This window comes from Plecotus auritus (assembly GCF_963455305.1).
Source record: "Plecotus auritus genome assembly, chromosome: 5".
NCBI lineage: Eukaryota > Metazoa > Chordata > Mammalia > Chiroptera > Vespertilionidae > Plecotus > Plecotus auritus.
The window spans coordinates 183625460-183650579 of record NC_137776.1 but is presented as its reverse complement, the minus strand read 5'-3'; the positions used below and the strand labels follow the sequence as shown (position 1 = coordinate 183650579).

The window sequence follows — 25120 nt, the reverse complement described above, 5'->3', positions numbered from 1 at the left end:
CCTTAGCTACTGCTTTCCAGGTAAAGACCCAGCTAGGGTCACTTGCAGGAAGTCCGTATGACTCCCTGGGCTAACAGCTGACCTCAGGGTTCTGAAGATGAGGGGCTCCTGTTTAGTTCCAGCGCTTTCCCTAGTCGAGTGACTGGCCAGGCAAGTGCTCCGTGTCTGAAGGGCCAGCCTGCCCCCAGCACCGCGCGCACGTGTGCACGTGCCACTGAGGACCACGGTGTTAATGCGTGGAGTGTGCGCCACGCGGAAGTAGAATGACATTGTCGTCTGGGCAAGAGATTTCCATTGTTAGAGAGTCGTTCAGTCCCCTAGTTGGACAGTGACCAGGATGGCACATGGAAGGCTTATTTCCGGCTTTTCCGCGCTCAGGGCAATTAGGTGTATATAGTGTAGGGGGCCCAGCGTTCATGCTCTAAAGGCAGCGCTGGAATGCCGACCAGAGACGCTGGTTACGTGCTTCATGGCAGATGCTGGGATGGCCACGGTGTCGTCGGTGGGCCGGGTGGTCGCTGTCCTCCTGGAGCTCCCAGCCAGTGGTCAGCCCGTGCCCGAACACATTTCGAACAAGCTGGAATGCATGTATTTATATACTCACCAGAGGCCCGGTGCACGAATTCGTGCACGGGTGGGGTCTAATGGCTGCTGGGTACTCCCTTCGTTCCCCTGGCTGGACCCGCCCCCTGGTTGAACTCCTGGACGAACTCCTGGTTGAGGGGACAATTTGCATACTACGCTTCTATTCTATAGGATATTTGACACATTTAACATGAGGTGAGCAGGAAGTAGGGTAAAAGGGAAGACTGGAGAAATGATAGCTCCACAAATATTTTATGCTTGTCAGGGAGATTAGATGAAGGCTGTGCTGTTTTGCAAGCAGAATTCAGCTCTGTACATTTAAGACTATTTTAACACCTAGGCATTCAATCAACAAGCACAATAAATCATCACTTAACATCGTTGTTAGGTTCTGCGACTTTAAGCAAAGCTACCTATACTGTAAGCAGGTTTATGGTAGGCTAATGGATAGAAACGAGTTGAGGTCCCTAATATTGAAGGAATAAGACATACTTCGAGCACCTGCTGTGCCTGACGACCGGGTAGCTGCTAGAGATGCAGCCCTTCCTGAATAGGACTAACGGCACGCTGACACAGAAATGCAGCCGCTCAGTAGCAACGGGACCCGACCTGGCCTGGGACTTGGCAGTGGCGGGCGGGAAGGCTTCTCTGAGGAAATAGGTTTAAGCTGAGAGTGAAGGGTGAAGACTTAGCTTGGGGGTCGGCAGGTCCTGAAATGGGGTGTTTTGGCTGAGAGACTGAGAGGCCAGTGGGGTGGGTAGTGGGGGGAGGTGGTGGGTGCTGAGGCGATGCAGGCCCACGGAGGGCCTGGCACTCCCCAGCCTTGGGGCTCCAGGAGTCATACCCCGTGCCACACACTGTGCCCAGGGCTCCGGGACGCGTCACCTCCAGTCGCCACACAGCCTGTGAGGAAGAGGCCATTGCCCTTCTCGCTGTGCAGATGGGGAGCTTAAGGTCAGACATCAGAGACTTGGCATGCGGAGCCAGAAGTTCCACAGCCAGTGATGGCAGAGCGTGGCTTCAGCTCGGAACCCTCTGATGCTGCAGCCTGTCCCGACCATTCGCTGCTGACCGTTCGTTTATTGCTCTAGCACACAGACAGTTAGAGGCAGAGGGTGCAAGTTCCGCACAATCTACAGAATTTCCCAGCAGCCAGCTGTTTGGAAATGCAGACTGGGGGAGGGAGGCCCAGGGATTGTCAGTGTTCGTTCCCGGGGAGAGCAGACGGCCCCTCTCAGGGCTGGAGTGGGAGGAGGCGGAGCCAGGGGACCCTGGACGCGCTCTGGTTGTCTCTGGTTCACTCTGTTGTAAGTTTATGTCCGTGTGTGTGTTCCCCCAGTGACCATGAGAGGCGCCCGGCTGACCACTGGAAACCGAGTTACCAGTTGTCCTCAGAACAGGTAAGCTGTCAGCTCAGTCCACTGGTTGGGGGGGCAGCAGGGAGCTGCTCCCTCCCCTCCTTTGCGCACCCCCTGAACCACGGCCATTCCCTGCATGTGCACATACAGTTCTTCATTGCACTTGCTAGGGCTGTCCGCCCCGCATGGCACCCTGCACCGAGGTGCTTGGGAAATATTTGAATGAGTTTAAAAAGGAGCAATGCTCCCTGGCTGGTGTTGCTCAGTGGTTAGAGCGATGGACTGCACACCGGAGTGTCTCGGGTTCGATTCCAGGTCAAGGGCACCTACCTGAGTTTTAGGTTCGATCCTTAGCCCCGGTGTTGGTGTGCGCGGGAGGCAACCAATTGATGTGTTTCTCTCACATCAGTGTTTCTCTCTCTCTCTGTCTTCCTTCCTCCTACTCTCTAAAAATGAATGGAAGAAAATGTCCACCTGTGAAGATTAGCAAAAACAACAGCAACAAAAATAAAAATGAAAAGGAGAGATGTTCCAAATCATGGGACTCATTCCAAGAGCTTATGATTGAACTCCCGGGAGGGCTTTCTGGAATATCAGAAGTCCTTAAACTTCGCTTACCTAAATGAAGAATCGCACACAATATTTATACCTTTTTCTAGAGACTAGAAAAGATGGTTAAAGTTTAGAATTTCAGAACCAAAGAGAAGAGCTTGTTGCCAAAAGTGTCCCCATGTGCTTTGGCTTCTGTAAAGCGCTGGGAAGGAGTAGGCTTCAGAAAGCAGACGTGTGTGCCTACATGATATTCACACTGGGCAGCAAGCTGGGTGTCCAGGCTGGTCAGCCTGGCCGCTGCCCGCTGCTGGGCGGGCGCCATCTGTGTGTAGAACTGAGCTCCCGTCACTCTGCCCTGGGCTCCTCCTTTGGAGGACCGGCCCCGACAGGGCCGTCTCCGCGCGCAAAAGACAGCGTCTCACGGGACTAGGCCAGTACGCAGCAGCGTCAGTGGAACAAAACCGACCTTACGGACAGAATACTTTAGGTCGGAGCGTCCTCTGTGACTTAACTGAAGTGGCAGTGAGCACGGGGCTAGGCCGGTAGACGTGCCGCTGAGGCAGGGGTCCTCAAACTGTTTAAACAGGGGGCCAGGTCACTGTCCCTCAGACCGTTGGAGGGCCGGACTATAGTTTAAAAAAAAACTATGAACAAATTCCTATGCGCACTGCGGGCCCGGGACGCGTCGGCTGCTAAGCAGGACAGGCAGCGGCACCCGGCGGGCCGGATCCATGTCCTCGGCGGGCCGCATGTGGCCCGCGGGCCGTAGTTTGAGGACGCCTGCGCTAAGGAGTTACCTTCCGAGTGGGTGCCAGGTCTGCGCCCGGTGCTCCCCTCCCAACGAGTGCTCCTCGGGCAGGCCTGTGCTGAGTGTACCTCCAGCCTCTCACTCAGTCCTCTCCAGGAAGCAGCAACCAGCAGGCTGGTGGTGTCGCACTTACTTTTTTAGTTTTTTTTTTTTTTTTTAATTTTTAAAAACTTTTTCAATTAAATGTATTGGGGTGACATTGGTCAACGTGAACATGCAGGTTTCGGGTGTCTTTACTTATAACCGTAATTTAATCCAGCTCCGATGGTGACCTTTGTTTCTCTTCTCAGTTTTGAGCTCTTCTGTGATGAAATCTTACCAGCCGTAAGGTTCCTGAGCCCTTCCAGGCGGACTTGCTTTGTGATTTACCTGTAAGATTTACATTTCTAGGTGTGACCCAGCAGCTTCCTGTTTCATGATTTGCTATCAGAAATGCATTTAGACATTTCAGTTAATTTTTCTGGCTAATGAACTTCTGACTCAAAGAGCCAAATCAGTGACTATTAACCAGGTTATAATTAAACAAGAGCGTGGATGGTAGCAGTTAATACTCTCGGGTTCCTAGGATCATTGTTACTCTAAACTTGCCATGCTAGGAGTTAATTCTTCAGCACAGTGTTTCTCAAACAGGGCATGCATGTCACCCTGATGGGAATTACCTGGGTGCCTATTAAAATGCAGGGTCCTGAGGCAGTAAGAGTGCAAATGGCTGCACATGACATGTCTACTCATTGGCCGGGAGCTTGGCCAACTGTGTTCGCTTCACCACGTGACCTCAGCAAACTCATCCTCTTTGAGTGTCCGTATTTTCCTCTGTCAAATGAGGGTAAGGACTGCTGACCTCAGAGAGCAGCCGTGAGGGCCAAAGCCACACGCTCGCACACTGTCACCTTGGAGGGCTTGGGGGTTTGGAGCCCGGCAGATTGGGGCTCAGCTTGCAGTTCTCCCCTGGTTCGCCTCCTGCTAGCTCTGTGACCCCGAGCGGAAGGCCTACCCTGTTCCTCTCCCTACGAACATGGGACCAAGACCACTCACACGGCTGTAGGAAAGGAGCGTAGTTGATGGTGTCCGTGGAAGGGGAGCAGCGCCTGTCGGACACGTGGTAGCGGTCATTACCTGGTTTGGGAAACAGAGCTTTCAAGACCGCAGTGGGAGAAAGGCTTGGTGTGTGTACAGCCACGCTTGGTGAGTGAGCTGCTTTCGTATGTAAAGATGGTGCAGCTGCCTCGCTGTAGTAAAGAACTGAGCTTTGAAGGTGCCGTTGGCCCTGAAGCCCCTTGCCTGAGCCAGCGGCGTGAGGCGTGCACGCTCCCAACGGAGAAAGGACGCCTGGTTCACACCCTGAGGACAGGGCCTGGGGACCTAACCGGCTGTGCTCGCTTCTACTCGCAGACATTGGAGCGAAGGTCAAGAAGAAAACGCGGGGTGGGAAGTGATCAACCAAAGAACTTGTCTGCGTATATGTGTAACCCACGGACACAGACAGTAGGGTGGTGAAGGCCTTGGGGGGGGCAGCTAGAAGGGGTCAATGGGGGAAAAACGGGGACATATGCAATGCTTTCAACAATGAAGATTAAATTTTTAAAAAATCAGAATTAAAAAAAAAATACTATGCTGTTAGTTCCTTTTCTGCAAATAGTCCACCTGCTTCTACGCGCTGATTTGAAAAACAAACTGTCTTAGCCAACAGCCAAGGCAGAATCAGAAGCAGGAAGAACGCTGACTTGGTTCTTCCGCGGAGTTGCTGTGACAGTCGGTTCTGGCGTGTGGTGGTTGGTTCTCTCTGACTGTAGGACTCCTCTCCGTGAGTTTGTCAGAGGCAGGGCTCTCTCACGCCCGCGCTGCTCCCCTAACAGCGTTCTGCACACACTTGGAACGCATGCGCTGCTCTGCCTTCCAGGCAGTTTTTTGTGGGAACATGAGACTGTATGGTCACACTGGCGTCTTCCTTTTCCTCAGCCTGGTAGCGGCACCAATGAAGAGCCTTCAGCGTCTGTAACGAACGTCCTGGACCCGGCGCAGCACGTCTGCGTGAGAAAATGGCCCAACAAGCCAACCTCGGGGAGCTGCTCTCCATGCTGGACTCCCCCGTGCTGAGCGTGCGTGATGACGTCACGGCCGTCTTTAAAGAGAACCTCAATGCTGGTGAGTGAGAGCGGGTTCTTTTCAGCTCGTCGGCAGAGCGCGACCCAGAGCTGAGCAGAACCCTGCGGCTCAGCTGTGGTTTCACTTCCCAGGGGTCTGTAAGCCCCAAGAAGGAGCTCCCAGTGGTGGACCCACTCTCGGTGTGTGTCCAGCTTCTCCCTCCAGAACATGCAGATGTGCACACAGACACAGACACAGACAGATGTGAGAATCCCATCGTGAGCCCCACGCACCCAGCACCCAAGTTTCTGCCATCCTTTTTTAAAATATATTTTTATTGATTTCAAATGAGAGGAAGGGGTGGGGGAGAGAGAGAAACATCAATGATGAGAGAGAATCATTGATTGGCTGCCTCCTGCATGCCCCACACTGGGGATCGAGCCCCAAACTCGAGCATGTGCCCTGACTGGGAATTGAACAGTGACCTGGTTATGATACCCAACAATTTAAAAGGATCTAAAAAATACCAACTTTAACTCAAGTTTAACACATACTTGAATTTCATTTTGTATGTAATTGAAAAAATACTTAAGCATGTCTATGGAAAGCAAAAGTGGTGGAGACAGATGCTCTGGCAATTTCAGAACAGCTTTTCATTTGTATGTTATCATTCTTCTTGCAGGATCCTAAAACTCCCTCAGATATTTATATGCTCATATATTAAAAACGTATTTTTGGTAAAAAACAAAAAAACAAAAAAACAAAAAAACAGTGACCTGGTTCTGTTCATAAGTCGATGCTCAACCACTGAGCCACACTGGCCGGGCAAAATGAATTATCTTTTGTAATTAAAAAAAAGTAATAGAAAAGGAACTGGCATTTCATGTGCTTATATGGTTATTTAGGCAAATAAACTTGGTGTTGTCTTACGGTTAAACCTAAGTGAACGTAACGAAACAGAGAGAGAGCTTCGTACGACTTTGGGTAACGTATAGAGAAACATTTTCTGGATTTTGTGACTGGCAACGATCTGAGGTAAATTTAGAATGTTAAAGGAAGTAACTATGGGAAACCACCCTTTCTTTATTTAGACCGTGGTCCGATGCTTGTGAACACCTTGGTGGATTATTACCTGGAAACCAATTCTCAGCAAGTATTGCACATCCTGACTACCTTGCAAGAGCCACACGATAAGGTAACTGCAGGTATAGAGCAGAGCGTGGGAGATTTCTCCCGAGAGGTGTGCTGGCTTCTCCGTGCACCCACATGCAGGCTCCGGAGCTCACCCCTCCCCCAACCTCTGCCTGCCATGGGGCCTTGTTCCCAGGTGTCACCACATGTCACCCGCAGGACCTATATCTCCGGAAAAGTGTACAAAGTGAAATAAATTCCAGAGGCTTTTTAAGATCTTGCTGTTTAAAAAAATCCTGGAATCCCAATACTAGAATGGTACCGTGCCACTTCAATTCATGAAGTACCCCTTGTTAAACCCATGCTCTAAGTGGGGTTTTCAACTTCTAATTAACGTGGGGAAATCTTAAGTGCAAACTAGCGGGACTAATGGGTGAGTCCAGCTTCCCAGCTCTTGGAGGGCCCTTACGTTTCGCTTAGAAGAGCACTGTGACGGCAGACTTTGGGGCGTCCGAGGTCGTAGGCTGGTGACTTCCCCAGAATATGAAGACCTTGCCGTCTTGTTCTTTTCACGCTGGGCTGAATTTTAACTTCCGCTGCTACCTGATCTCTATTTGGGGCCAAAGCAGGCGGCCGGGCTGCGGTAGCAGCAGTGAGCTTCCAGCAGGGCCTCAGCTTCAGCACCGCAGGCGGGGCTGGTGGTGGTAAGGGGTGGCCTGTTCGTGCCTCAGAAGGAGGCCTCCCTGCCTCCCCGCAGACCTGTGCCATGGGACCCTCTTTCAGGAAGTGCAGGCTGTCCTCTCTCAGGCCATATGGGACAGTGTATTGTTGGCCAACATGATTTAAATTTTGAACTTGACCCCTTTACCTGTGTGACCGTTGCTCTACATCTTGGGAAGCCTCGGGGGCCGGGGGACCATCCTCTGGCCTTTGCGTGGGCCTCGTCCATGCATCCGAGGGTCTCCCTTGGATCCCTTACTCCACCCCCCGCTTCACTGAGACACATTTCCCCGTTCTCTCACACCTCCAGCATCTCTTGGACAAAATGAATGAATACGTGGGCAAAGCCGCCTCTCGGTTATCCACGCTCTCGTTACTGGGCCACGCCATCCGACTGCAGCCGCCCTGGAAGCATAAGCTCTCGCAAGCACCTCTCCTGCCTTCTCTGCTAAAATGTCTCAAGGTACGGCGCGTGTAAGAACCCGAACAAAATGGCTTTGTGCGTGTCGTCTCTGAAATGTTGAGTCACTTCAAGCAAGCGCGCTAGATTTTAAGCTCGAGAGTTTGAAGACTCCAGGCATTTGGCGTTTCTCCGAGTGCAGGGTTGGGACTGAGGCCGTTCTCAGGGCATCACTGATGTCCCGTAGCTTTTGTCCGAGCAGATACGGTAACGTTTCAGGCAGGTTGGTTCTCTTTCCCAAGCCTCTTCGATGCCAGCCTTGGCGAGCCTTCCCTCAGGTGAAAATACGCCGGCTCGTCTTTGGGAAACCCGTTCCCAAGCTCCTTTTAGCTAATAGAGTGAGGCCTCAAAGGCCCGTTGCCATGGACGCGCGGCTGCCACAGCTCCCGCCCGGCGCCGCCAAGCCGCTCTCTGCCTTTGCTCCGCCCGTCGTGTTCCTGCGCAGGGAGTCACACCTCCAGAGAGCCTGGTGATTTGGCGCCAGCCGTGGCTGGCTGAGCTACGCAGGGCTCCTCGTTAACCTGTCCCAGTTCCTGAACTTGTTTCGGGAGGTGAAGTAAGGAAACGTGGTTAGCGGGAAGTGCTTCTCCTCCCAGAGACGTGGTCGTGCCGGAGCGTTTATCGCGGGCTCCTCTGGCACAGCACCCTGCAGGGGGGCTCGTGCCTCTGCCAGTGAGGGGACTGGCTGCTTTAGGGTCCCTGGAGGTGGGTCCCAAGGAGGCACATTGACAGGGTGTCATAGAAACATGCACGTAGTGTTGGGACAAAATAGGAACAGTTTTACCAAATTTTTAAATCTTCACCCAAGGATATGTGTTTATTGATTTTTAGAGAGAGAGAAGGAGAGAGAGAGAAACATCGATCGGTCGCCTCTCATACATGCCCTGTTGGAGCCCCAATAGGGTATTGAACCCACAACCTAGGCATGTGCCCTGATCGAGAATCAAACACAAAACTTTTCGGTATACGGGATGATGCTGTAACCCATCGGCCACCTGACCGGGGCAGTAACTTAATTTTTTAAGCTATTGGGTTGATGAGGAGATAATCTAGTTTTGAGGCACCCCATTTAATTTACAGTCCAAAACTACTCATCTTTTCCAAAAAAATCACTTGAAAATTAATCCTTCAGTTAGGATGTTGTAAGACGAGGGTTAATCCTCTCTCCTGGAGCTCATACATTCTCCTAACCCAGGGGTGGGCAAACTTTTTGACTCGAGGGCCACAATGGGTTCTTAAACTGGACCGGAGGGCCGGAACAAAAGCATGGATGGAGTGTTCGTGTGAACTAATATAAATTCAAAGTAAAGGAGCGGAGGGGAGAGCAAGAGAACCGGATAGAACAGCCGGATCCGGCCCGCGGGCCATAGTTTGCCCACGGCTGTCCTAACCGCATTTTCTATTATCAGTAGATAGCTGCCGTAACAGAGGTACGGGCTTGATGAGAAAACTAAGTATATTTAACACTACCTTTCCAGACGGATAGGTTCCTTTTTAAATAGGAATAATGAGGGTCTTAGCCTCCACGGGAGTCTTGGGTACTATCTTGTTTCTTAAATCCGAATTCCAGCCACTTGGCAAACAGCCTTGATGTGGTCAGGGGCCAGGGGAGGCGCTGTCGCAGTCCAGGGCTCAGTACCATCGGCATCAGGGTCTTCATGAGCCCACAGTGAGCCACTCGCTGGGTAGGGTGTTGTAGACACAGGCAGAGGCCACCGTATCGCCGTTATTTGCTGGTTTCTAAGCACCGTGAAGGTGCGCCGTTCAGGACCTTGTTAGCTCTACTAACTTCATCTTCAGTTACACTTCTGTTGTGAGCCTTTGAAAAGTGTGTGACTTGTCAATGTGCAGTGGTTTTTTAATTGACTATAAGAAGGTAAGCATTTTAGGATTTGGTTGCATGAACGAAAACAGCTGCATTCCTCTGTTCTGTTAAAAAGTAGCCCCTCCTGCTTCCACGTCCTGCTTCCACGTCCTGCTTCCACGTCCTGCTTCCACGTCCTCGGGCTTGAAGAGTGGGCGTCGCCCCACCCAGGTTAAGCTCCCCCGGATGCGGGTGCGTGGTTCCCGCGCCAGCTCCTGCAGCCGGGCTGGCCCTCAGCAGCTCCTGCAGCCGGGCTGGCCCTCAGCAGCTCCTGCAGCCGGGCTGGCCCTCAGCAGCTCCTGTGGAGTCGGCTGCAGTGCTGTCCCTCCAAACCAGGCGTCCTCAAACTATGGCCCGCAGGCCACATGCGGCCCGCCGGGTGCTACTGCCTGTCCTGCTTAGCAGCCGACACGTCCCGGGCCCGCAGTGCGCATAGGAATTTGTTCATAGTTTTTTTTAAAACTATAGTCCGGCCCTCCAACGGTCTGAGGGACAGTGACCTGGCCCCCTGTTTAAAAAGTTTGAGGACCCCTGCTCCAAACCCTTCGGGCCTTAGGGGCGGGGCTGAGTCTGAGCGAAGCTCTCATTGGGCCCCGTGGTCCTCAGCACCTCGTGGCGCAGCCCTGCACCTACAGGTGTTTCCTCTCGCGCGCCCTTTCCTTGGCAGGTGGACACTGATGTCATCGTCCTCACGACCGGCGTCCTAGTGCTGATAACCATGCTGCCCATGATCCCGCAGGCAGGCAAGCAGCACCTGCATGACTTCTTTGACATCTTTGGCCGCCTGTCGTCGTGGTGCCTAAAGAAACCAGGTAAAGGCTCCTCGTGCCTGTCAGGTGGGTGCTTTCACTGACGAGCAAGTGGTGAGCGGAAAGGGAAGGGCGCGCCGACTTCTGTCGCTGGCGTGGGGGTTGTCACCAGCCAGACGAGGGACTAGCTGGCGGTGTCCACTGCAGGCAGAAGCCAGGCATGCTGTGCGACGCCTTTCTTCCGCTGGCTCAAAGGGTTCCTCCTCTGAGAAGCGGAAGGAGGTAGAGCTCCCGGCCTCTCGGTGACCCCTGCCGGAGCGGGACATGCTGGCCAGGACCTGGTCCCATGTGTGTGGGAGGAGGGAGGACGCTGCACGTCCCCACCCGTGTTCTCGTTCCACACGCAGTGGACCTGGGGACCTCGGCAGGCAGCGCGCTCTGTCAGGACGCCTCCAGCTGTGAGTGCGTGAACGTCCCAGCACGAGGTGTGCACTTGAAAGGATGAGCCCCGGCTCCAGCACAGCCGTGGGCCGGGGGCGGAGTCCCCTCTGGGGCGGGCTGGGCTGCTCGTGCAGGGGGCTTTCTGTCTGCGGGGGACTTGTGGCTCCCACCGGTCCAGGCAGGGCTAGCGAACTACGTGTTCTTTCTTCCACTCTCGGCTCTTGTGAAGCGAATGTCAGGACAGTTTGCGTAGCTAAGACGGCTGCTGGCTTTGAAAGGTCCTCGCACACTTGATCACAGATATCTAAGTCTGCTGGGCACCACGCACAGGGCCAGGCACTGAGTACAGAGGCTGCCGGCAGTGCCGTTCTCTGAGCAGCTGAGCCGGGCCGGGGCAGGGGCAGGAGGATGAGAGGTGTTGGGGCCGGCGACTGTCCTCAAGGCGGCTCGGTGTGGGGAGGCGTTGGGGTCCCTTTGGAGGGATGACTGGAGAGGAGGCAGAGTTAGCTCAGTCAGAGCCTGAGGGTCGCTCCACGGGGAGGGTGTGTATCCCGGGGCCATAGGGAGCCACCATGGATTTTCAGGGTGGCTGGCGTGCTCACACTTGCGCTGTAGAAAACCACTCTCGCTCTCGGGGGGCCAAAGAGGAGTGTCCGTGAGCAAGGAGTGAGGCGGCAGCTGTCGGCCTGTGTCTGCCGGGCCCACGTCAGCCTTGGGCCTAGCTGAGGCTCCTTTCCAGGCCACGTGGCGGAAATCTACCTGGTCCACCTCCACGCCAGCGTCTACGCCCTCTTCCATCGCCTCTACGGGATGTACCCCTGCAACTTCGTCTCCTTCCTGCGCTCCCACTACAGCATGAAGGAGAACCTGGAGACCTTCGAGGAAGTGGTCAAGGTAAACGACAGCCGTGTAGCCAGGCGGCACTTACTCCTTGGTGTTAGATGTAGAGGGGAGTTCTGAAAAGAGAATCCCGCCCCAGCCCAGGGCCCCCACCCTCTGCCTTGATGGACTTGCCTGTCATGTGCTGTGTGGCCCTGTGACGGGCCCTTCACTTAACGTGTCCAAGCTCCCCCTGTTGTGGCGTGCATCAGTACTCGTGCCTCTGTACCGTCAATAATGTCCTGTTGTCCTGTTGTATGGCGATAGTTAAGCCTTTCGTTTGTCATCCGGACCCTTCTAGCCAATGATGGAGCATGTGCGGATCCACCCGGAACTGGTGACCGGATCCAAGGACCATGAACTGGACCCTCGGAGGTATGGAAACCCCTGGATGTTTCTCAGGCTCTCCGGCGAGATCGCAGTGGGGTGGGGAGACGTCCTCTCGAGAGGTCATTGGGGAGTATGGGTTCTTCTGCTCATGGAGTCGGTCCCTGGAAAGGACTCATGCAGGGAAAGCTCCCGGTGCGTCTGAAACGCTCCTGAGCAACAGGAAATGGGAATCCCACTTAGCAGCGTGGACGCCGCCGCGGTGCCCCGGGCGCGTGTGGCTGCAGCCAGCGGGCTGGGGAAGTCTGGGGGTGGAGACGGGGCCCCAGGTCCGTCCTTCTGCTCCGCCAGGCGCTCCCTTCCTCCGTGGAGAAACAGCCTGATTTGAGGATCCCTGGCACGTGGAGGGTCAGGACCGAAAGGGGGACGGGATGGAACTCCGCTTCCCGAGCTGTGAGAAGCTCCTGTCCCTCCGTCCCTTTCCCGCCGGCAGCCAGGCCTGTGCCCGGTCCTCGGTCACCTTAAAGCCGTTGCCTTGGGTCCGTGGAGAGAAGCGCAGGAAGGGTGTGCGGCGCGTGGTAACACGAGCAGACCTGCGGGCACCACCCGCTTGGAAAGGGAGCCACCCCCAGGCGCAGCCATCTTCCCTCTTCCCTGTCCCACCTCAGCAGCCACTGCTCTTGCTTTCTTGTTAATGGGCCCCTTCCTTTTCCTGTAGTGTGGTCACAGCATGTATTGTTTCCTTCAAAAACGAATCAGGAGCAAAATCCGGCTCATGGACTCGTAGTCTGGTCACTGTCCAACGAAGGGCCCCAGGGGGAGAGCCAGAAGAGAGTCCGCATCTTGGTCCGGCTTCCCCTTCCTTGAGAGTTTACAGGAGCCCCTTCTGGGGAAGTCCGTGGGCCGGGTCCTGAGTGAGTCCTGGGAGACCAGGCCTACCTGGTCAGAGCGCCGGGCAAGTCTGAGCGAGCACCAGGAGCCGGATGTGCTGCCGAAGGAATGGCAGAGGGAGGAGAGCGCTGTTTGCTGAGTGGGCCAGAGCAGAGTCCTTGTGGGATGGAGGAGTGTCCTCAGCTGATCCAGGCTCAGGAGGAGAGGGGGGCTTCTTCAGTGGGTGATCCGCGGGCCAAGTGCAGGCGAGTTGTCCAGGGCAGGGTCGCCTGCACGCTCTGCCCTCCGTTCAGAGCATCCAGGGGCAGCGACCATAGTGACGTCTGCTCGGACCTGCACAGGTGGTTTTCTGCGCCTTGCACAGCTCACCTCACACTCCGGCCTTTCCCCGCGGCTCCCCTCCGCGAGGCCTCCACTTCCCGGGTCCCACGCCGTCTTTCTTGTTTGTCTGTTGCATTGGAGACCTCCTCTGGCCGCTGGGAGAAGGGGTGCAGGTGTTTGGCTGGGTGCAGACCTGCAGGTCCGAGTCATTCTCCCTCAGCAGCTGGGAGAGCGGGTGCAGGTGTTTGGCTGGGTGCAGACCTGCAGGTCCGAGTCATTCTCCCTCAGCAGCTGGGAGAGCGGGTGCAGGTGTTTGGCTGGGTGCAGACCTGCAGGTCCGAGTCATTCTCCCTCAGCAGCTGGGAGAGGGGGTGCAGGTGTTTGGCTGGGTGCAGACCTGCAGGTCCGAGTCATTCTCCCTCAGCAGCTGGGAGAGCGGGTGCAGGTGTTTGGCTGGGTGCAGACCTGCAGGTCCGAGTCATTCTCCCTCAGCAGCTGGGAGAGCGGGTGCAGGTGTTTGGCTGGGTGCAGACCTGCAGGTTCGAGTCATTCTCAGCAGCTGGGAGGCGTTGTCCGGTGCCACTGCGCCCAGGCTGCTGTGGACACAGGGCCTCTGGCCTCTCCCCCCTGTCGGCTGAGAGTTCTCAGGGGCCTGCGAGCCTGGCCTTTGTTTCTGGCATTTCCCAGAGCCGTCCCTTGGTGAGTGTTCCCATCGGCCAGTCTGGGAGCTCTGTAGGTTCTAGGAAATGCTCCAACTATTTACACGTGATTTCCTTGCCTCCATCATCTCCGTCTTTTTCTGCGACTCCCGACATTGAAATTGGGGCCCCCGACATGGTTCTCTGTTCTTTCCTACTCGCCCGTTTCTTCTCTGCTCTTCTGTTTTATTCCCTGAAGATGTCCTATCGTTAGTTTTCAATCCTTCTGTTACAGCCATTTCTCCCCACCCCGTCCTTGATACCCGAGAGCTGTTTCAGTTCCCTGAATGCTCCTTTTTTATAGTCGCCTGATTTTGTTTTTTAATTTTTAAAATAATTCTTTATTGTTGAATGTATTACATATGTCCCCTTCCCCCCTCGGCCCTCTCCAGCGCCCCCGCCCCCGTTTTTGGTTTTGGATGCGCTCATGTCTGTGAGAACGGTGAGAGGTGGCCTTTTCCAGGGGTTCAGGAGGGTGTACCTTGGATGTGTGTGTTCAGTCTATTACCTTGGAGCCTCCTGGGTCAACCTAGAGAGCCTCCCCGCCTCGATAGGCAGGGTTATGTGGCTTTTGAAGAAGCTCTAACTCAGAAGGCAGGACACCAAGGCAGAGAGGAGAAGGAGCTGGGAACAGGGAGCATACGGAAGCAGCAGGAAAGTCAGCAGTGGGCACAGGGCGGGGACAGCCAGCCTAAAGACAGACCCCTCGAAAATGAAAACGGAGATCCACAGCAAACGTGCAGTGACGGCAGGAGAACAGCTGTGCCATCTGGGGAGCGGTCAGAGGACGGGAGGAGCAGCTCGGGAGAAGGCTGGGGAACGGGCGTCCGCCCGGGGGCCCAGCGTCCAGCACAGCTTCAGAAAGAGGGAAGGCTTGGCGGGGGCAGACTGCGAAGGAAATGACAGAGGAGAATTTCCAGGGCAGGGACAAGTAACACAAGAAAATACGATAGTTGGAGGACATGCGTTTCCAGATCAGAGGAACTTGGTTGGTGTTCAGCTTCATCAATGTAAAAGAATGCTGCCGAGGTTCAGTGCTGTGAAATTTCAGACACCGGAGAGAAACCTTTTAGGGAAAACAGTAAGGATCAGACATCAGGATGGCGTTAGCTTCTGAAACACCTTCACACGGAGAGAAAGGGTTTTCTTCCCAGCCAGGGTGCCTGGTGGGCATGGACGTTTTTATTTATTTATTTATTTATTTATTTATTTATTTATTTATTTAAAATATATTTTATTGATTTTTTACAGAGAGAAAAGGAGAGGGATAGAGAGAAACATCGATGAGAGAGAAACATCGATCAGCTGCCTCCTGCACACCTCCTACTGGGGATGTGCCCGTAACCAAGGTACGTGCCCTTGACCGAAATCGAACCCAGGACCCTTCAGTCCGCAGGCCGAAACTCTATCCACTGAGCCACACCGGTTTTGGCGGTATGGACGTTTTTAGATATGCAAGGACTCACATTTGCCCCCATAGACTCTTTCTCCGCTGAGCACTGAGCACGGGTTTCACCAGAATGCAAGGGAAGTCCAGGGGCGTGGGAGTGATTTCTAAACACGGTGCTGGCTTGAAACTGTCATATGTCATTGACTCTAAGATGCCATTGAACAACAGGATGTACTTGTGTTTTATTAAGCACACCCGAGAAAGAAAAACTACCAAACCAACATGTGACTGTTAGCCTGTGCTTCCCAGTTTCAGAGAGATTACGATACGGAAAGTCCCGTAAGAATCAAGAAGTTCCTGTAGGTGCATCTACTGCTTTGGTTGAAATAAAACATCCCTGCGACATGCACTTCATTGTCTTCTCTAAGGTCCGTCTCTGCGTGCGTACGCGCCCTGACGCTTGCTCTCACGTAATCACTTTCCAGCCACTGAGAATGTGGGGAGGAGACCAGCAGCCGTGCCACAGGTGTCACAGGCTGCCACCGAGACCCTCACCGGCCCTGACCCAAGAGGCTGCGTGGGGACCCCAAGGCCCTGCCTCTAGGGCAGCTGCCTGAGGCCCCCACAGCCGGCTCTTCGCTGTGTGCGATACCACAGTCCCCACATCTCAGCGAGGCTGAGCGGCCTAGAACCGCTGCGTAGGGCGGAGGTTCCCTAGGGGAGCCGTGGCGCGGCCGGTGCTGCCGGGCTGTTCTCCGTGAGCTCCGGACCACGGAGGCGGAGCCTCGGGGGGTGACTAGTTACTTAGAAACTGGGAGAGCAAATGATGTGGTCCACAGGAGGACCGTCCTACCTGAGCGAGCAAAGGCGTTCGCTCTTCCATTTAGCGCATTTGGCAAACGCTGACCAAGTAAGAGAAGGACAGGAACACACCCATGTCTTGTTCTTCGCGTTTGAATTATTAGCGGGAGCATATCCGTTTGTGTATCTCTGAGTAGTTTCGTTAGTTTGTTTTTTAAATATATTTTCATTGATTTCAGAGAGGAAAGGAGAGGAAGAGAGAGACACATCAGTGATGAGAGAGAATCATTGATCGACTGCCTCCTGCGCGCCCCCTACTGGGGATCGAGCCCGCAACCCAAGCACGTGCCCTTGACCGGAATCGAACCCCGGACCCCTCAGTCCGCAGTCCGACGCTCTATCCACGGAGCCACACCAGCCAGGGCTCTGAGTAGTTTGTTTCCTTGACTCGTGTAAGGTTATGTCCTGAGCGTTTGCTGTCACTGAATCTTTGAAAGCACCATGTTTAAAGCTAACTTCAGTAAGGGATCATTTAGATACAATAAAGTCCATCAGTTTGGTTAAGTTTTGACAAAAGACTCTCTTGCAATGGAAGAATGTTCCATTGCCCAGGAAGCCCCTTCCAGCCCTCCCTCCCTCCCTCTGACGACCACGGACCCGCTGACAGGGTCACAGTCTTTCCTCTGCAGAGTCTCTGGCTGGACTTGGGGTTGCTTCCTCCCTTCTTCCCATCACGAGCTGTGCTGTGCTCTGGCTCTGCTGAGCCCGGCGCACATTGCCACGCGTGTCTCTCTCCGTGGGCCATGCTCTTAGCAGCAGAACTGTGGCTCCCAGATCAGAACCCTGAGACAGTTCTTTACATTTCCGGTGGCCTTGCTCCAGGGCTGGGACTTTCTGCGCCGTGTCTGCGGCCTGAGGATGGTTTAGGATCCCAGCACTTTGACGAGGGGCCTTCAGTCATGCTCAGCTACCTGGCAGCTTCCAGGCCGCCCTGATCTTTGATTGCCTTCGTTCCAAAGGAAATGTTCCCTGGTGGCTGCTCTGCGTAGTGTGTGTTCTATGTTGAGGCCAGACCTAGTCTTTTGTTGATGAAGTTTTTCTTTCAGTTTCGTGCCTGGTAGACTGATAAACCCCTTTCAGTGGGGAGGATATAGGTTTGTGAAATGAAGGCCTGATTTCTGATCAGTTCTTCTTGTGCTGGTGTGGTTCTGCCTTGTTCTCTGCTGATCACAGTCAGCAGCTGGCTGGAGTTAGCACGCGTACGTATTTGGTTGATTAAATGGCTTACAGCTTGCATTTCTTGTCTTTCTTTGCCTTTTACAGGTGGAAGAAGCTAGAAACCCATGATGTTGTAATCGAGTGTGCCAAAATCTCTCTGGACCCTACAGAAGCCTCATATGAAGATGGCTATTCTTTGTCTCACCAAAACTCAGCCCGCCTTCCCCCTCGTTCAGCCGACGTCACCGCAAGCCCTTACGTGGACACACAGAACAGCTTTGGTAGGAGGGACCCCGGGACTTCCCTGCCTCCCGGGTTGGCCCTGGGCGCATTGCTGGTTTTGGTTGACGTTATTTTCCTTTTTCTAGAAGAAGACTTAGGTCAGCTTCTAGGCGCGGCTTCCCAAATATTTAAAATTGGAGTTTGCCTCCATTTCTGCTGATTAATGCCTCCTTCCGGTGTAATTTAGGCCCCTGTCCTCGGTCTCCCGCCTGATCAGGTGCCAGCAGACTTGCTGTGTCTGCGATGCTTACCAAGGAAAATGGGTCTAAGGGTTTGACTTCCAGGCTCCTGGGCATGAGGGAGTCTTCCCACTTCTCCGGCGCTCGTGAGGCCCTCTGGGCCGCAGCACTGACGTGTGCCGAGTCTGCACGGAGTAGAATTGGGTTGGTACAGAGTCCAGGCTGCTCTGCAGGCGGCCCCACTGGGCATCGTCCCGGCCCCGCCTCAAGTTTTCCTGCAGACCCTCTTGCACTCGTTCCCCAGGAGCGCTTTGCAGTGCTCCTTGCTCCCCAAGACGCCAGGGCCCTCAGGGATTCTTTAAATGTAGAGAACGGAATATTGTTGGAAGGTGAGAAGACGTATTTTTTAAACAAATTTAATTTGAGAGAGAGAAAGACACCGATGCATCATCCCACCACCCGTGCATTCGTCAGTTGCTGCTTGTGTGTGCCCTGACTGGGGAACAGCCCCCGTTGGTGCTCCAACCAGCGGAGCCACCAGCGAGGGCGAGGTGACCCACGTGTTCTGTCAGCCTAACCAGGCCCCACAGCGAGGCGTGTGCTCTCTCCCTTTCGTTGCAGGGAGCGTGACTTCCACCCCTCACTCCGCGTCCCGGCCGATATCCAGCACGCCAGGGCAGCTACCTCCGCCTCTGACTTCCCCTGCGCCACGGCTGTCAGCTGAGGCCCCGCAAGTACGGTCCCAGAGGGCGCCTGTTCCTTCTCTGCTCGCTGCCGGCGCGGGCCGTTGGGGTCGGGCGAAATCTCCCGCTGCCCATTTCAGAAAGTTGTTTTTAAGGATGGGTTACGTTAGCAAAACCCACGTGGGTTTCTCTTGGCGTCTAGACTTACAAATGCTAGAGCTTCCATGAGGCGCCTCTTCCTAGTTGGAAGTGGCCACCGCCCAGGGACGTACACGTTGGGTGAGCGGTCCTTGCTCATCCCGGCACGCTTACTGACTTCCAGGCTACTCTCTGGAGCCCATCTCTGGTGTGCGGCATGGCCACGCCTCCCACTTCTCCTGGAAACGGGCCGCCTGACTGCCCCCAGCCCTACAGTAAAGCCTTTGGTGCCCCTGGTATGTCTGTCCCGGGTGGGTTCGGTTGGCGGGGGTGGGCCTGTCTTTTATGACCAGGAGCAGCCTGGGGTCTGACTGTGTGTGGGGACGTGCAGCAGGGAACCTGATGTTGACACTAATGCAAACCTCGGGGGCTTCCGGAGCATGTGGAGTGGACCTAGGAACAGGAGCCTGGCCTGGAGCCCCCACGAGCGGTCTCCAGCAGCTTCCCTCACGGCGACAGGCCGCCAGGAACGCGGCAGCTCAGGCGTCGGCCCCGTGACTGTGCGTTCTGCCCTTGTCTCCGAGCAGGTGGGAAAGGAACTCCCTCGGGAACCCCGGCGACCTCTCCTCCGCCCGCCCCGCTCTGCCATCCGGATGACTGCGTGCACGGCCCGCTCCCCCCGCCCACAGCCACAGCCCCCCGGAAGGTATGCTCGGGTCACCCTCTGCCCTAGCACCGTGGCTGCCTGCTCACTCACTCTGTGAAGCCTGTCATGCCAGCCAGAGCTCCCCCCTGGAATGTGGTGGCTTTAAACAGAACAACTGACAGGGCAGCCAGCAGCTCTCCAAGCGGGGCAGCTGACGGGCCTGGAGCCCTTCCCGGAACCCGCGCGGTCAGAGGTGCTGGCGCAGTGATAGATACTAAGCTGTCCTTTGCCCCTTGACTGCGTGGAACCCCTGGTGTAGAAACGGTGGTGAGCGCCTGGCCCCTCAGCGCGAGTCACAGCAGGTGCCCACCTGTCCTGGCAGGCGTTAGTCTTCTTCCCGGACTGTGTTTTTCTGTTTAAAAGAAAAGAAAAGCCAAAAAACTAACTTCATGTTCTGTGGGAAGCAGTGAAAGTCGTTAATCAAATCTTGGCCTTTGGGAATGTGATTGTGTAACTCTGCAGCGGAAGAGGACAGCCCATGAGCCCCTGCTCACCCCAGGTGGCGTGACCTCAGGCACCGTGCGAGGGTCAGGCCGAGAGCTGACCTGGCCGCTTTTCCTCCCGAAGCGCCGGTTTTGGCCGAGAGCTGGCTGGCACCGGTGTTCAGACTTGAGCGTGGCCAGCCGTTAGTTTGTTAAGTGATGCACTGAGCCTGTCTCTTCAAGATAAACAACTGACGGTATTGGTTGCCAATGAGAAGATTCAGCTTCAGGTGAAACTGGAATATTAAGACCCTGGCATCTGCCCCTCAAGCAGAAAGCTTCCCCTGGTCTCCTGTGAGATGGGAGGTCTCGGGAAGCGTGGCTAGTCCTTCGCGCTGTCCGCGTTGAACGGTGAATTGTTTCAGCTGCGTGACTGGGTGAGCCAGGCTCTGCCAAAGGCCCAGGGAACGATGCTCTGGCCTCGGGCGTGGGAAGGCGCTTTCGTGTACATGCCAGGCAGGCGGTGGATCACACGCACACGGAGCGTGAACGGCCATGGCTTCAGATTTCACACCGTAAATAGCCCTAGGAAGTAACTTTGTCAGGTGTGGGTGTGACATCAGAGATGTTACCCCGACTCCGTTACCATCATTTGCTTCTTACTACTGCTTGTTGGGGTCCCAGCGTTTTCTTCCCGCTTCGCCAGAATGCCGGATGCAGCAGACGGAGGCAGAGGCAGCGGGAGCGCCCAGCTGCTTCCCTGCGGGGATCAGAGCAGCTGCAGGAACGGACAGCAGCTCCGCTCGCCTCACTCATTCTTGTTTAAGCGAATTAATGAATATTCTTTTTTAAAAATATATTTGACTTTTTACAGAGAGGAAGGGAGAGGGAGAGAGAGTTAGAAACATCGATGAGAGAGAAACAGCCATCAGCTGCCTCCTGCACACTCCCTGCTGGGTATATGCCCGCAACCAAGGTACATGCCCTTGACCGGAATCGAACCTGGGACCTTTCAGTCCGCAGGCCAATGCTCTAGCCACTGAGCCACACCGGTCAGGGTTAATGAATATTCTTAAAACTTCACTTTTAATTCCTAATCCCGTAACTTTCAGGAGCTATAACACAACCACATAGACAGAAGGTCCTGGGGTTCTCAACAGTTGTAAGAACATCACGGTGTCCTGACACAAACAGCTTTCCAATCTGACAGCGCAGATACTTGGGGTGTTTCTCTTACGTCCGGGGCCGGGTGCTCAGCCTCGCCGAGTGATGTAAACACGCCCATCTTTTCAGGAGGAGAGAACAGATCCGGCCCGGCCCTGTCCGGACAGACAGCACCTTCTTCCCAACGACCGCGGGCCAGGTAACGTCTCTGGGTTACGTGCGGGGACGGGGAAATCCTGGAAGGCTGCAAACCACTGAGGCCTCGAGACACCACAACCTGTCTTTGTCCCAGAGGCCACCTAATAGTGACCCAGCTTTTCAGCGAGTGCAGGGAAGCACCTGTGGGCGGGGCTGCCAGCCTGTGGTTTTACTGTTCTCTGAGCGTCAGGGACGGAGACTCTCCTTCCTGGGGGGCTGGTGTTTGGCACCGTTGGTTAGAGTTGGCAGTGGGAGCTCTGCCGCCCCGAGAGCCCTTCCAGCCTGTCGGGCCAGCGGGGCATCGTTCCGGCACCTCCGTGACGGGCAGCGTTTCGGTCCCAGCGGTTTGCAGCGTGTTTCTCTGACTCGAGTCGTCTGTTTCCAGAAGAACTTCCTGGCAGCAAAGGTGCCGTCACTCTGAGTGACCTTCCCGGGTTCCTAGGCGGCCTGGCCTCCGAGGAAGACAGCATTGAAAAGGACAAAGAAGAAGGTAACATCCGGGCTCCTGGGCCTGGTGAGGTGGTGGGGTGGTAAAGCTGAACCCGGCCTCCTGCCAGCACGCCGGGCTGGCGTGGTGTTTCTCCTCTTGGGGAGAAAAGGTGGGAGGTGTACTCCGGGCCCAACGCCCGGTGAAGGGATGCCGCTCTACGATGTGCTCCGGGTGGCACTGCCTGGCCCTCCCCAGGTGGCCTGCTCACTTGGTGTCTCTGTCTCCCTCCCTCCCCTCAGCGGCAATTTATAAAGAACTTTCTGAGATCACAACGGCTGACACTGAGCCTCTGGTACCTCGAGGAGGCTTCGACTCCCCCTTCTACCAGGACAGTCTCCTGGGCTGTCCGAGGAAGACCCCGTCAGCCACTGCCAGCGCTCAGGGCGCCAGTGTGCACCCCGAGCCTCTCAACTCGTCCCTGGACAAGCTGGGGCCTGACACACCAAAGCAAGCCTTCACCCCCATTGAGCTGCCCTGCGGGGGCCGCGACGAGAGTCCTGCCGGCAGCAGGGAGCGCCAGACCCCTCTGGAGACCAGGATCCTCACGCCCAGCCCTTTCCGGGTTCCGTCTGGGAGCGGCGCGGGCTTCGGCCGTGGGCAGCCTCCGCCGTACGATCATCTCTTCGAGGTGGCGCTGCCCAGGGCCGCCCACCGTTTTGTCAGCACCAAGACCCAGGCGCTCGTGAAGAAGGCGCCGGGCAGCACAGAGGGAGCCCACGTGCCCGCTGCCTCCCCCCTGGAGGTGCTGGACAGGCTGATCCAGCAGGGCGCTGACGCGCACGGCAAGGAGCTGAGCAGGTGAGGCGCCGCCGAGCGGGAGGGCTCCGTCCTCCGCAGGGTCTGTCCCGTGCGACCTGAGGACGTGGGAGGGCGCAGGCAGTGTGCTCCGTCCGGGGCCGCCGCGCCCCTGTGCGAGCAGACGCCTCCAGCCTGCCGCCTTGCCGTGCACAGGGCTGTGTGTCCTCCGGGTGTGCACGCTGAGCCGGAGCGTCCCTCCTGCCCATTTTGACGCGAGTCTTCCTGCCTCTACGTAGGCCGCCTGGCACCGCGCTCTGAGGACGGTCAGAGGCTCCACGCTTGCTCTCTCAGCGGAGGGCGAGGTTGTGGCATCGCAGATGCAGGCATTTTGGCCACAGGCCCCTCTGCTCGCCGAGGTGGCTTCTGCTTGCTGCCATCCCTCATCAGGTGGAAGATAAATCAGCCTTGCAAGCAAGCTCAGGTGGCCCCTCCCCCGGGACGGCGCATGTGATTTCTTAGAGATCTGTCTGAGACGCTCTTCAACCCTTCTTTTCTTTATTATTTTTTTCTTTTTTCTTCAACCTTTCTATTTATTACCCTTTTCAAAGGAGGTTCAAGGAAGGCGTGAGGAAAGTTTGAATTCTCGGTCATTTCTCAGCAGGTTCTTGGGGAATGTTAGTTTTCATTGTCCTTTTGTAGAATAACCTAAGGAAGAATTTGACAGAGATTGTAATATTTAACATCTCTCTCTGTCTTCATTTTTAAGATTGGGTTTGGAGAGGGAGGAAGAGAGAAACATTGATGTGAGAGAGAAACATCAATCAGTTGCCTCCCAGACTCGCCTTCATGGGGAATTGAACCTGCTACCTTCTGGTGTACAGGATAACCCACTGAGGTGGTGCTCTAACCAGCTGAGCCACACCAGCCAGGGCTAAGATTCCGCCCCTCCCCCCCCTTTTTTCCCTAAAATATATTTTTCTATTGATTTCAGAGAGGAAGGGAGAGTTAGAAACATCAGTGGTGAGAGAGAATCATGGATCGGCTGCCTCCTGCACACCCCACAACCCGGGCCTGTGCCCTGACTGGAAATTGAACTGTGACCTCCTGATTCATAGGTGGATGCTCAACCACCGAGCCACGCCGGCTGGGCTAAGATCATATTTTAATGACATTCAGGGTAATAGGCCCAGGAAAACTACCTCCTTTTTCCTTAAACTCGGGGACGGGAGTGTCTCAACCCAGAGCTGCTCTCCATGCATTTCAATCGGAGATTGGAAACGGGCAGCTCTCGGTGTGTTTGGTCCCCAGTCACCTTGAAAGCTGAGCAAAACTCACCAGCCGCAGAGTGAGCTCTGGGCGTGGCCCGTGGCCCGTGGCCCTCGGCCCGCCCTCGAGTGGGCTGTCAGGCTCCTCGGCTGACTCCACGGGGACTGGGAGCTGAAGGCCTTCTTGTGCCACAAGGAGGGACCTGACCTTACAATTCCAGGTACGTGAGATCGTTAACTTGGTGATTCAAACCTTTCTTCCCAGGTTGTCTTTACCCAGCAAGTCTGTCGACTGGACCCACTTTGGAGGTAAAGTTGTTACTTTAGCTCCAGATCCAGCCCACATGGGTCTGCCTGCCTGTTGCCTTTTCTGTCCACGAGGGGGGTGCTCTGTAGGAAGCAGACTCCCCCTTTGCTCCTGTTGCAGCCACTTAGCCGTGTTTTTGCTAACGGGTATCTCACGTGTCGGCCCGTCAGCTTTCCTGTTGTGGCAAAGTGGCAAAGGCCAGGCGCTCCGCAGTAGAATTGCAGAAAGTGCAGACCTCACGCCCGGCCCCCTCGGCTAAGCCCCAAGTGCGGGGGGTGGTACTGGAAAGTTCTCGGGGGAAACGTATCGGGGAACGGAGAAAAGGGATCTCAGAAGTGGGCACATATGGCTCCAGTTAGTGGAGAAAAGGAAAGCATGCTCCCCGAGTGTCACCACACTGTGCCCGTAGCAAGGGCCGGCGGTGGTAACACTTCCTCTCCTGCTGAGCGACCGCTGGGAGCCCCGTGGTCCTCGCCAGTGGGCGGCAGTCTCTCTCTTAAAGCATCGTTTTCTGAGTAGCAGACCCTGGGCGGGGCTTGATGGAACGCCATGTAAAAGGCATCTCTGCCACCCTCCCTCTGCTTTAAAATCAGGCTCTCCTCCCTCAGATGAGATCCGCACCCTCCGTAACCAGTTGCTTTTACTGCACAACCAGCTGCTCTATGAGCGCTTTAAGAGGCAGCAGCACGCCGTGCGGAACCGGCGGCTCCTCCGCAGGGTGATCAGGGCCGCGGCTCTGGAGGAGCACAACGCGGCGATGGTGAGCGCTGAGGGGCGGGCGGCGGGGCGGGGCCCTTCGCTGCGGGAGGAGCAGCCCCCGAGCCGGGTCAGTTCCCGCCCTTGCTCTGCTCGCCCGTGTGGCTCAGGCGGCCGCCTCATCTCTGCGGTTCGCACACGAGTGGCTGCATCTCTGGGCTCCCGCATCTCTGGGCTTCCTGCAGCTCTTGGAGGCCGCGGGGACAGCTGAGTTTTTGTTTATTTGTCATTGGCTGTGATGATAACAGGATCAAAAGGTTATTTTGCTTTTCCAACTGTGAAACCGGCTCTCCTGACCCTATTTTATGGCCCCCAATGTGTGGCCCAGTAGTGCAGCCAGTTGGACCTGGAGACAGGCCGTGGCTCGGCCACTTAGGAAAGTAGGTGAGCCTGCGGCATCTGCCACCCAGCGTGTAACTGAGAGCAGTGACCCACTTGCTGAGTGCTGGCCAGGGCGAGCGGCCGTGATGTGCGTCCCTTCAGTGACCTGGTGGGAAATATGGGAGCCCTGGAG

General features: G+C 55.5%; 1 protein-coding gene across 8 annotated transcripts in view; it reads left to right on the top strand.

Annotated features, from left to right (window-relative positions):
• The window catches only part of TSC1 (TSC complex subunit 1), a 38596-nt gene that overhangs the window by 7234 nt on the left and 6242 nt on the right, over positions 1 to 25120 (top strand). For 4 of the 8 annotated variants that reach the window (XM_080670893.1, XM_080670895.1, XM_080670896.1 and 1 more), the window contains exons 2-17: positions 1925 to 1985; positions 5263 to 5448; positions 6480 to 6583; positions 7550 to 7702; positions 10231 to 10375; positions 11493 to 11647; positions 11934 to 12007; positions 17384 to 17559; positions 18361 to 18473; positions 18745 to 18856; positions 19148 to 19266; positions 20982 to 21051; positions 21436 to 21540; positions 21780 to 22338; positions 23809 to 23852; positions 24444 to 24610. In XM_080670893.1, coding sequence (XP_080527019.1) covers positions 5343 to 5448; positions 6480 to 6583; positions 7550 to 7702; positions 10231 to 10375; positions 11493 to 11647; positions 11934 to 12007; positions 17384 to 17559; positions 18361 to 18473; positions 18745 to 18856; positions 19148 to 19266; positions 20982 to 21051; positions 21436 to 21540; positions 21780 to 22338; positions 23809 to 23852; positions 24444 to 24610 — 2202 coding nt within the window. In that variant the 5' untranslated portion in view covers positions 1925 to 1985; positions 5263 to 5342. The remainder of the gene's footprint in view (positions 1 to 1924; positions 1986 to 5262; positions 5449 to 6479; positions 6584 to 7549; positions 7703 to 10230; positions 10376 to 11492; positions 11648 to 11933; positions 12008 to 17383; positions 17560 to 18360; positions 18474 to 18744; positions 18857 to 19147; positions 19267 to 20981; positions 21052 to 21435; positions 21541 to 21779; positions 22339 to 23808; positions 23853 to 24443; positions 24611 to 25120) is intronic. The other 4 variants (XM_080670899.1, XM_080670900.1, XM_080670898.1 and 1 more) reach the window with 3 other exon arrangements.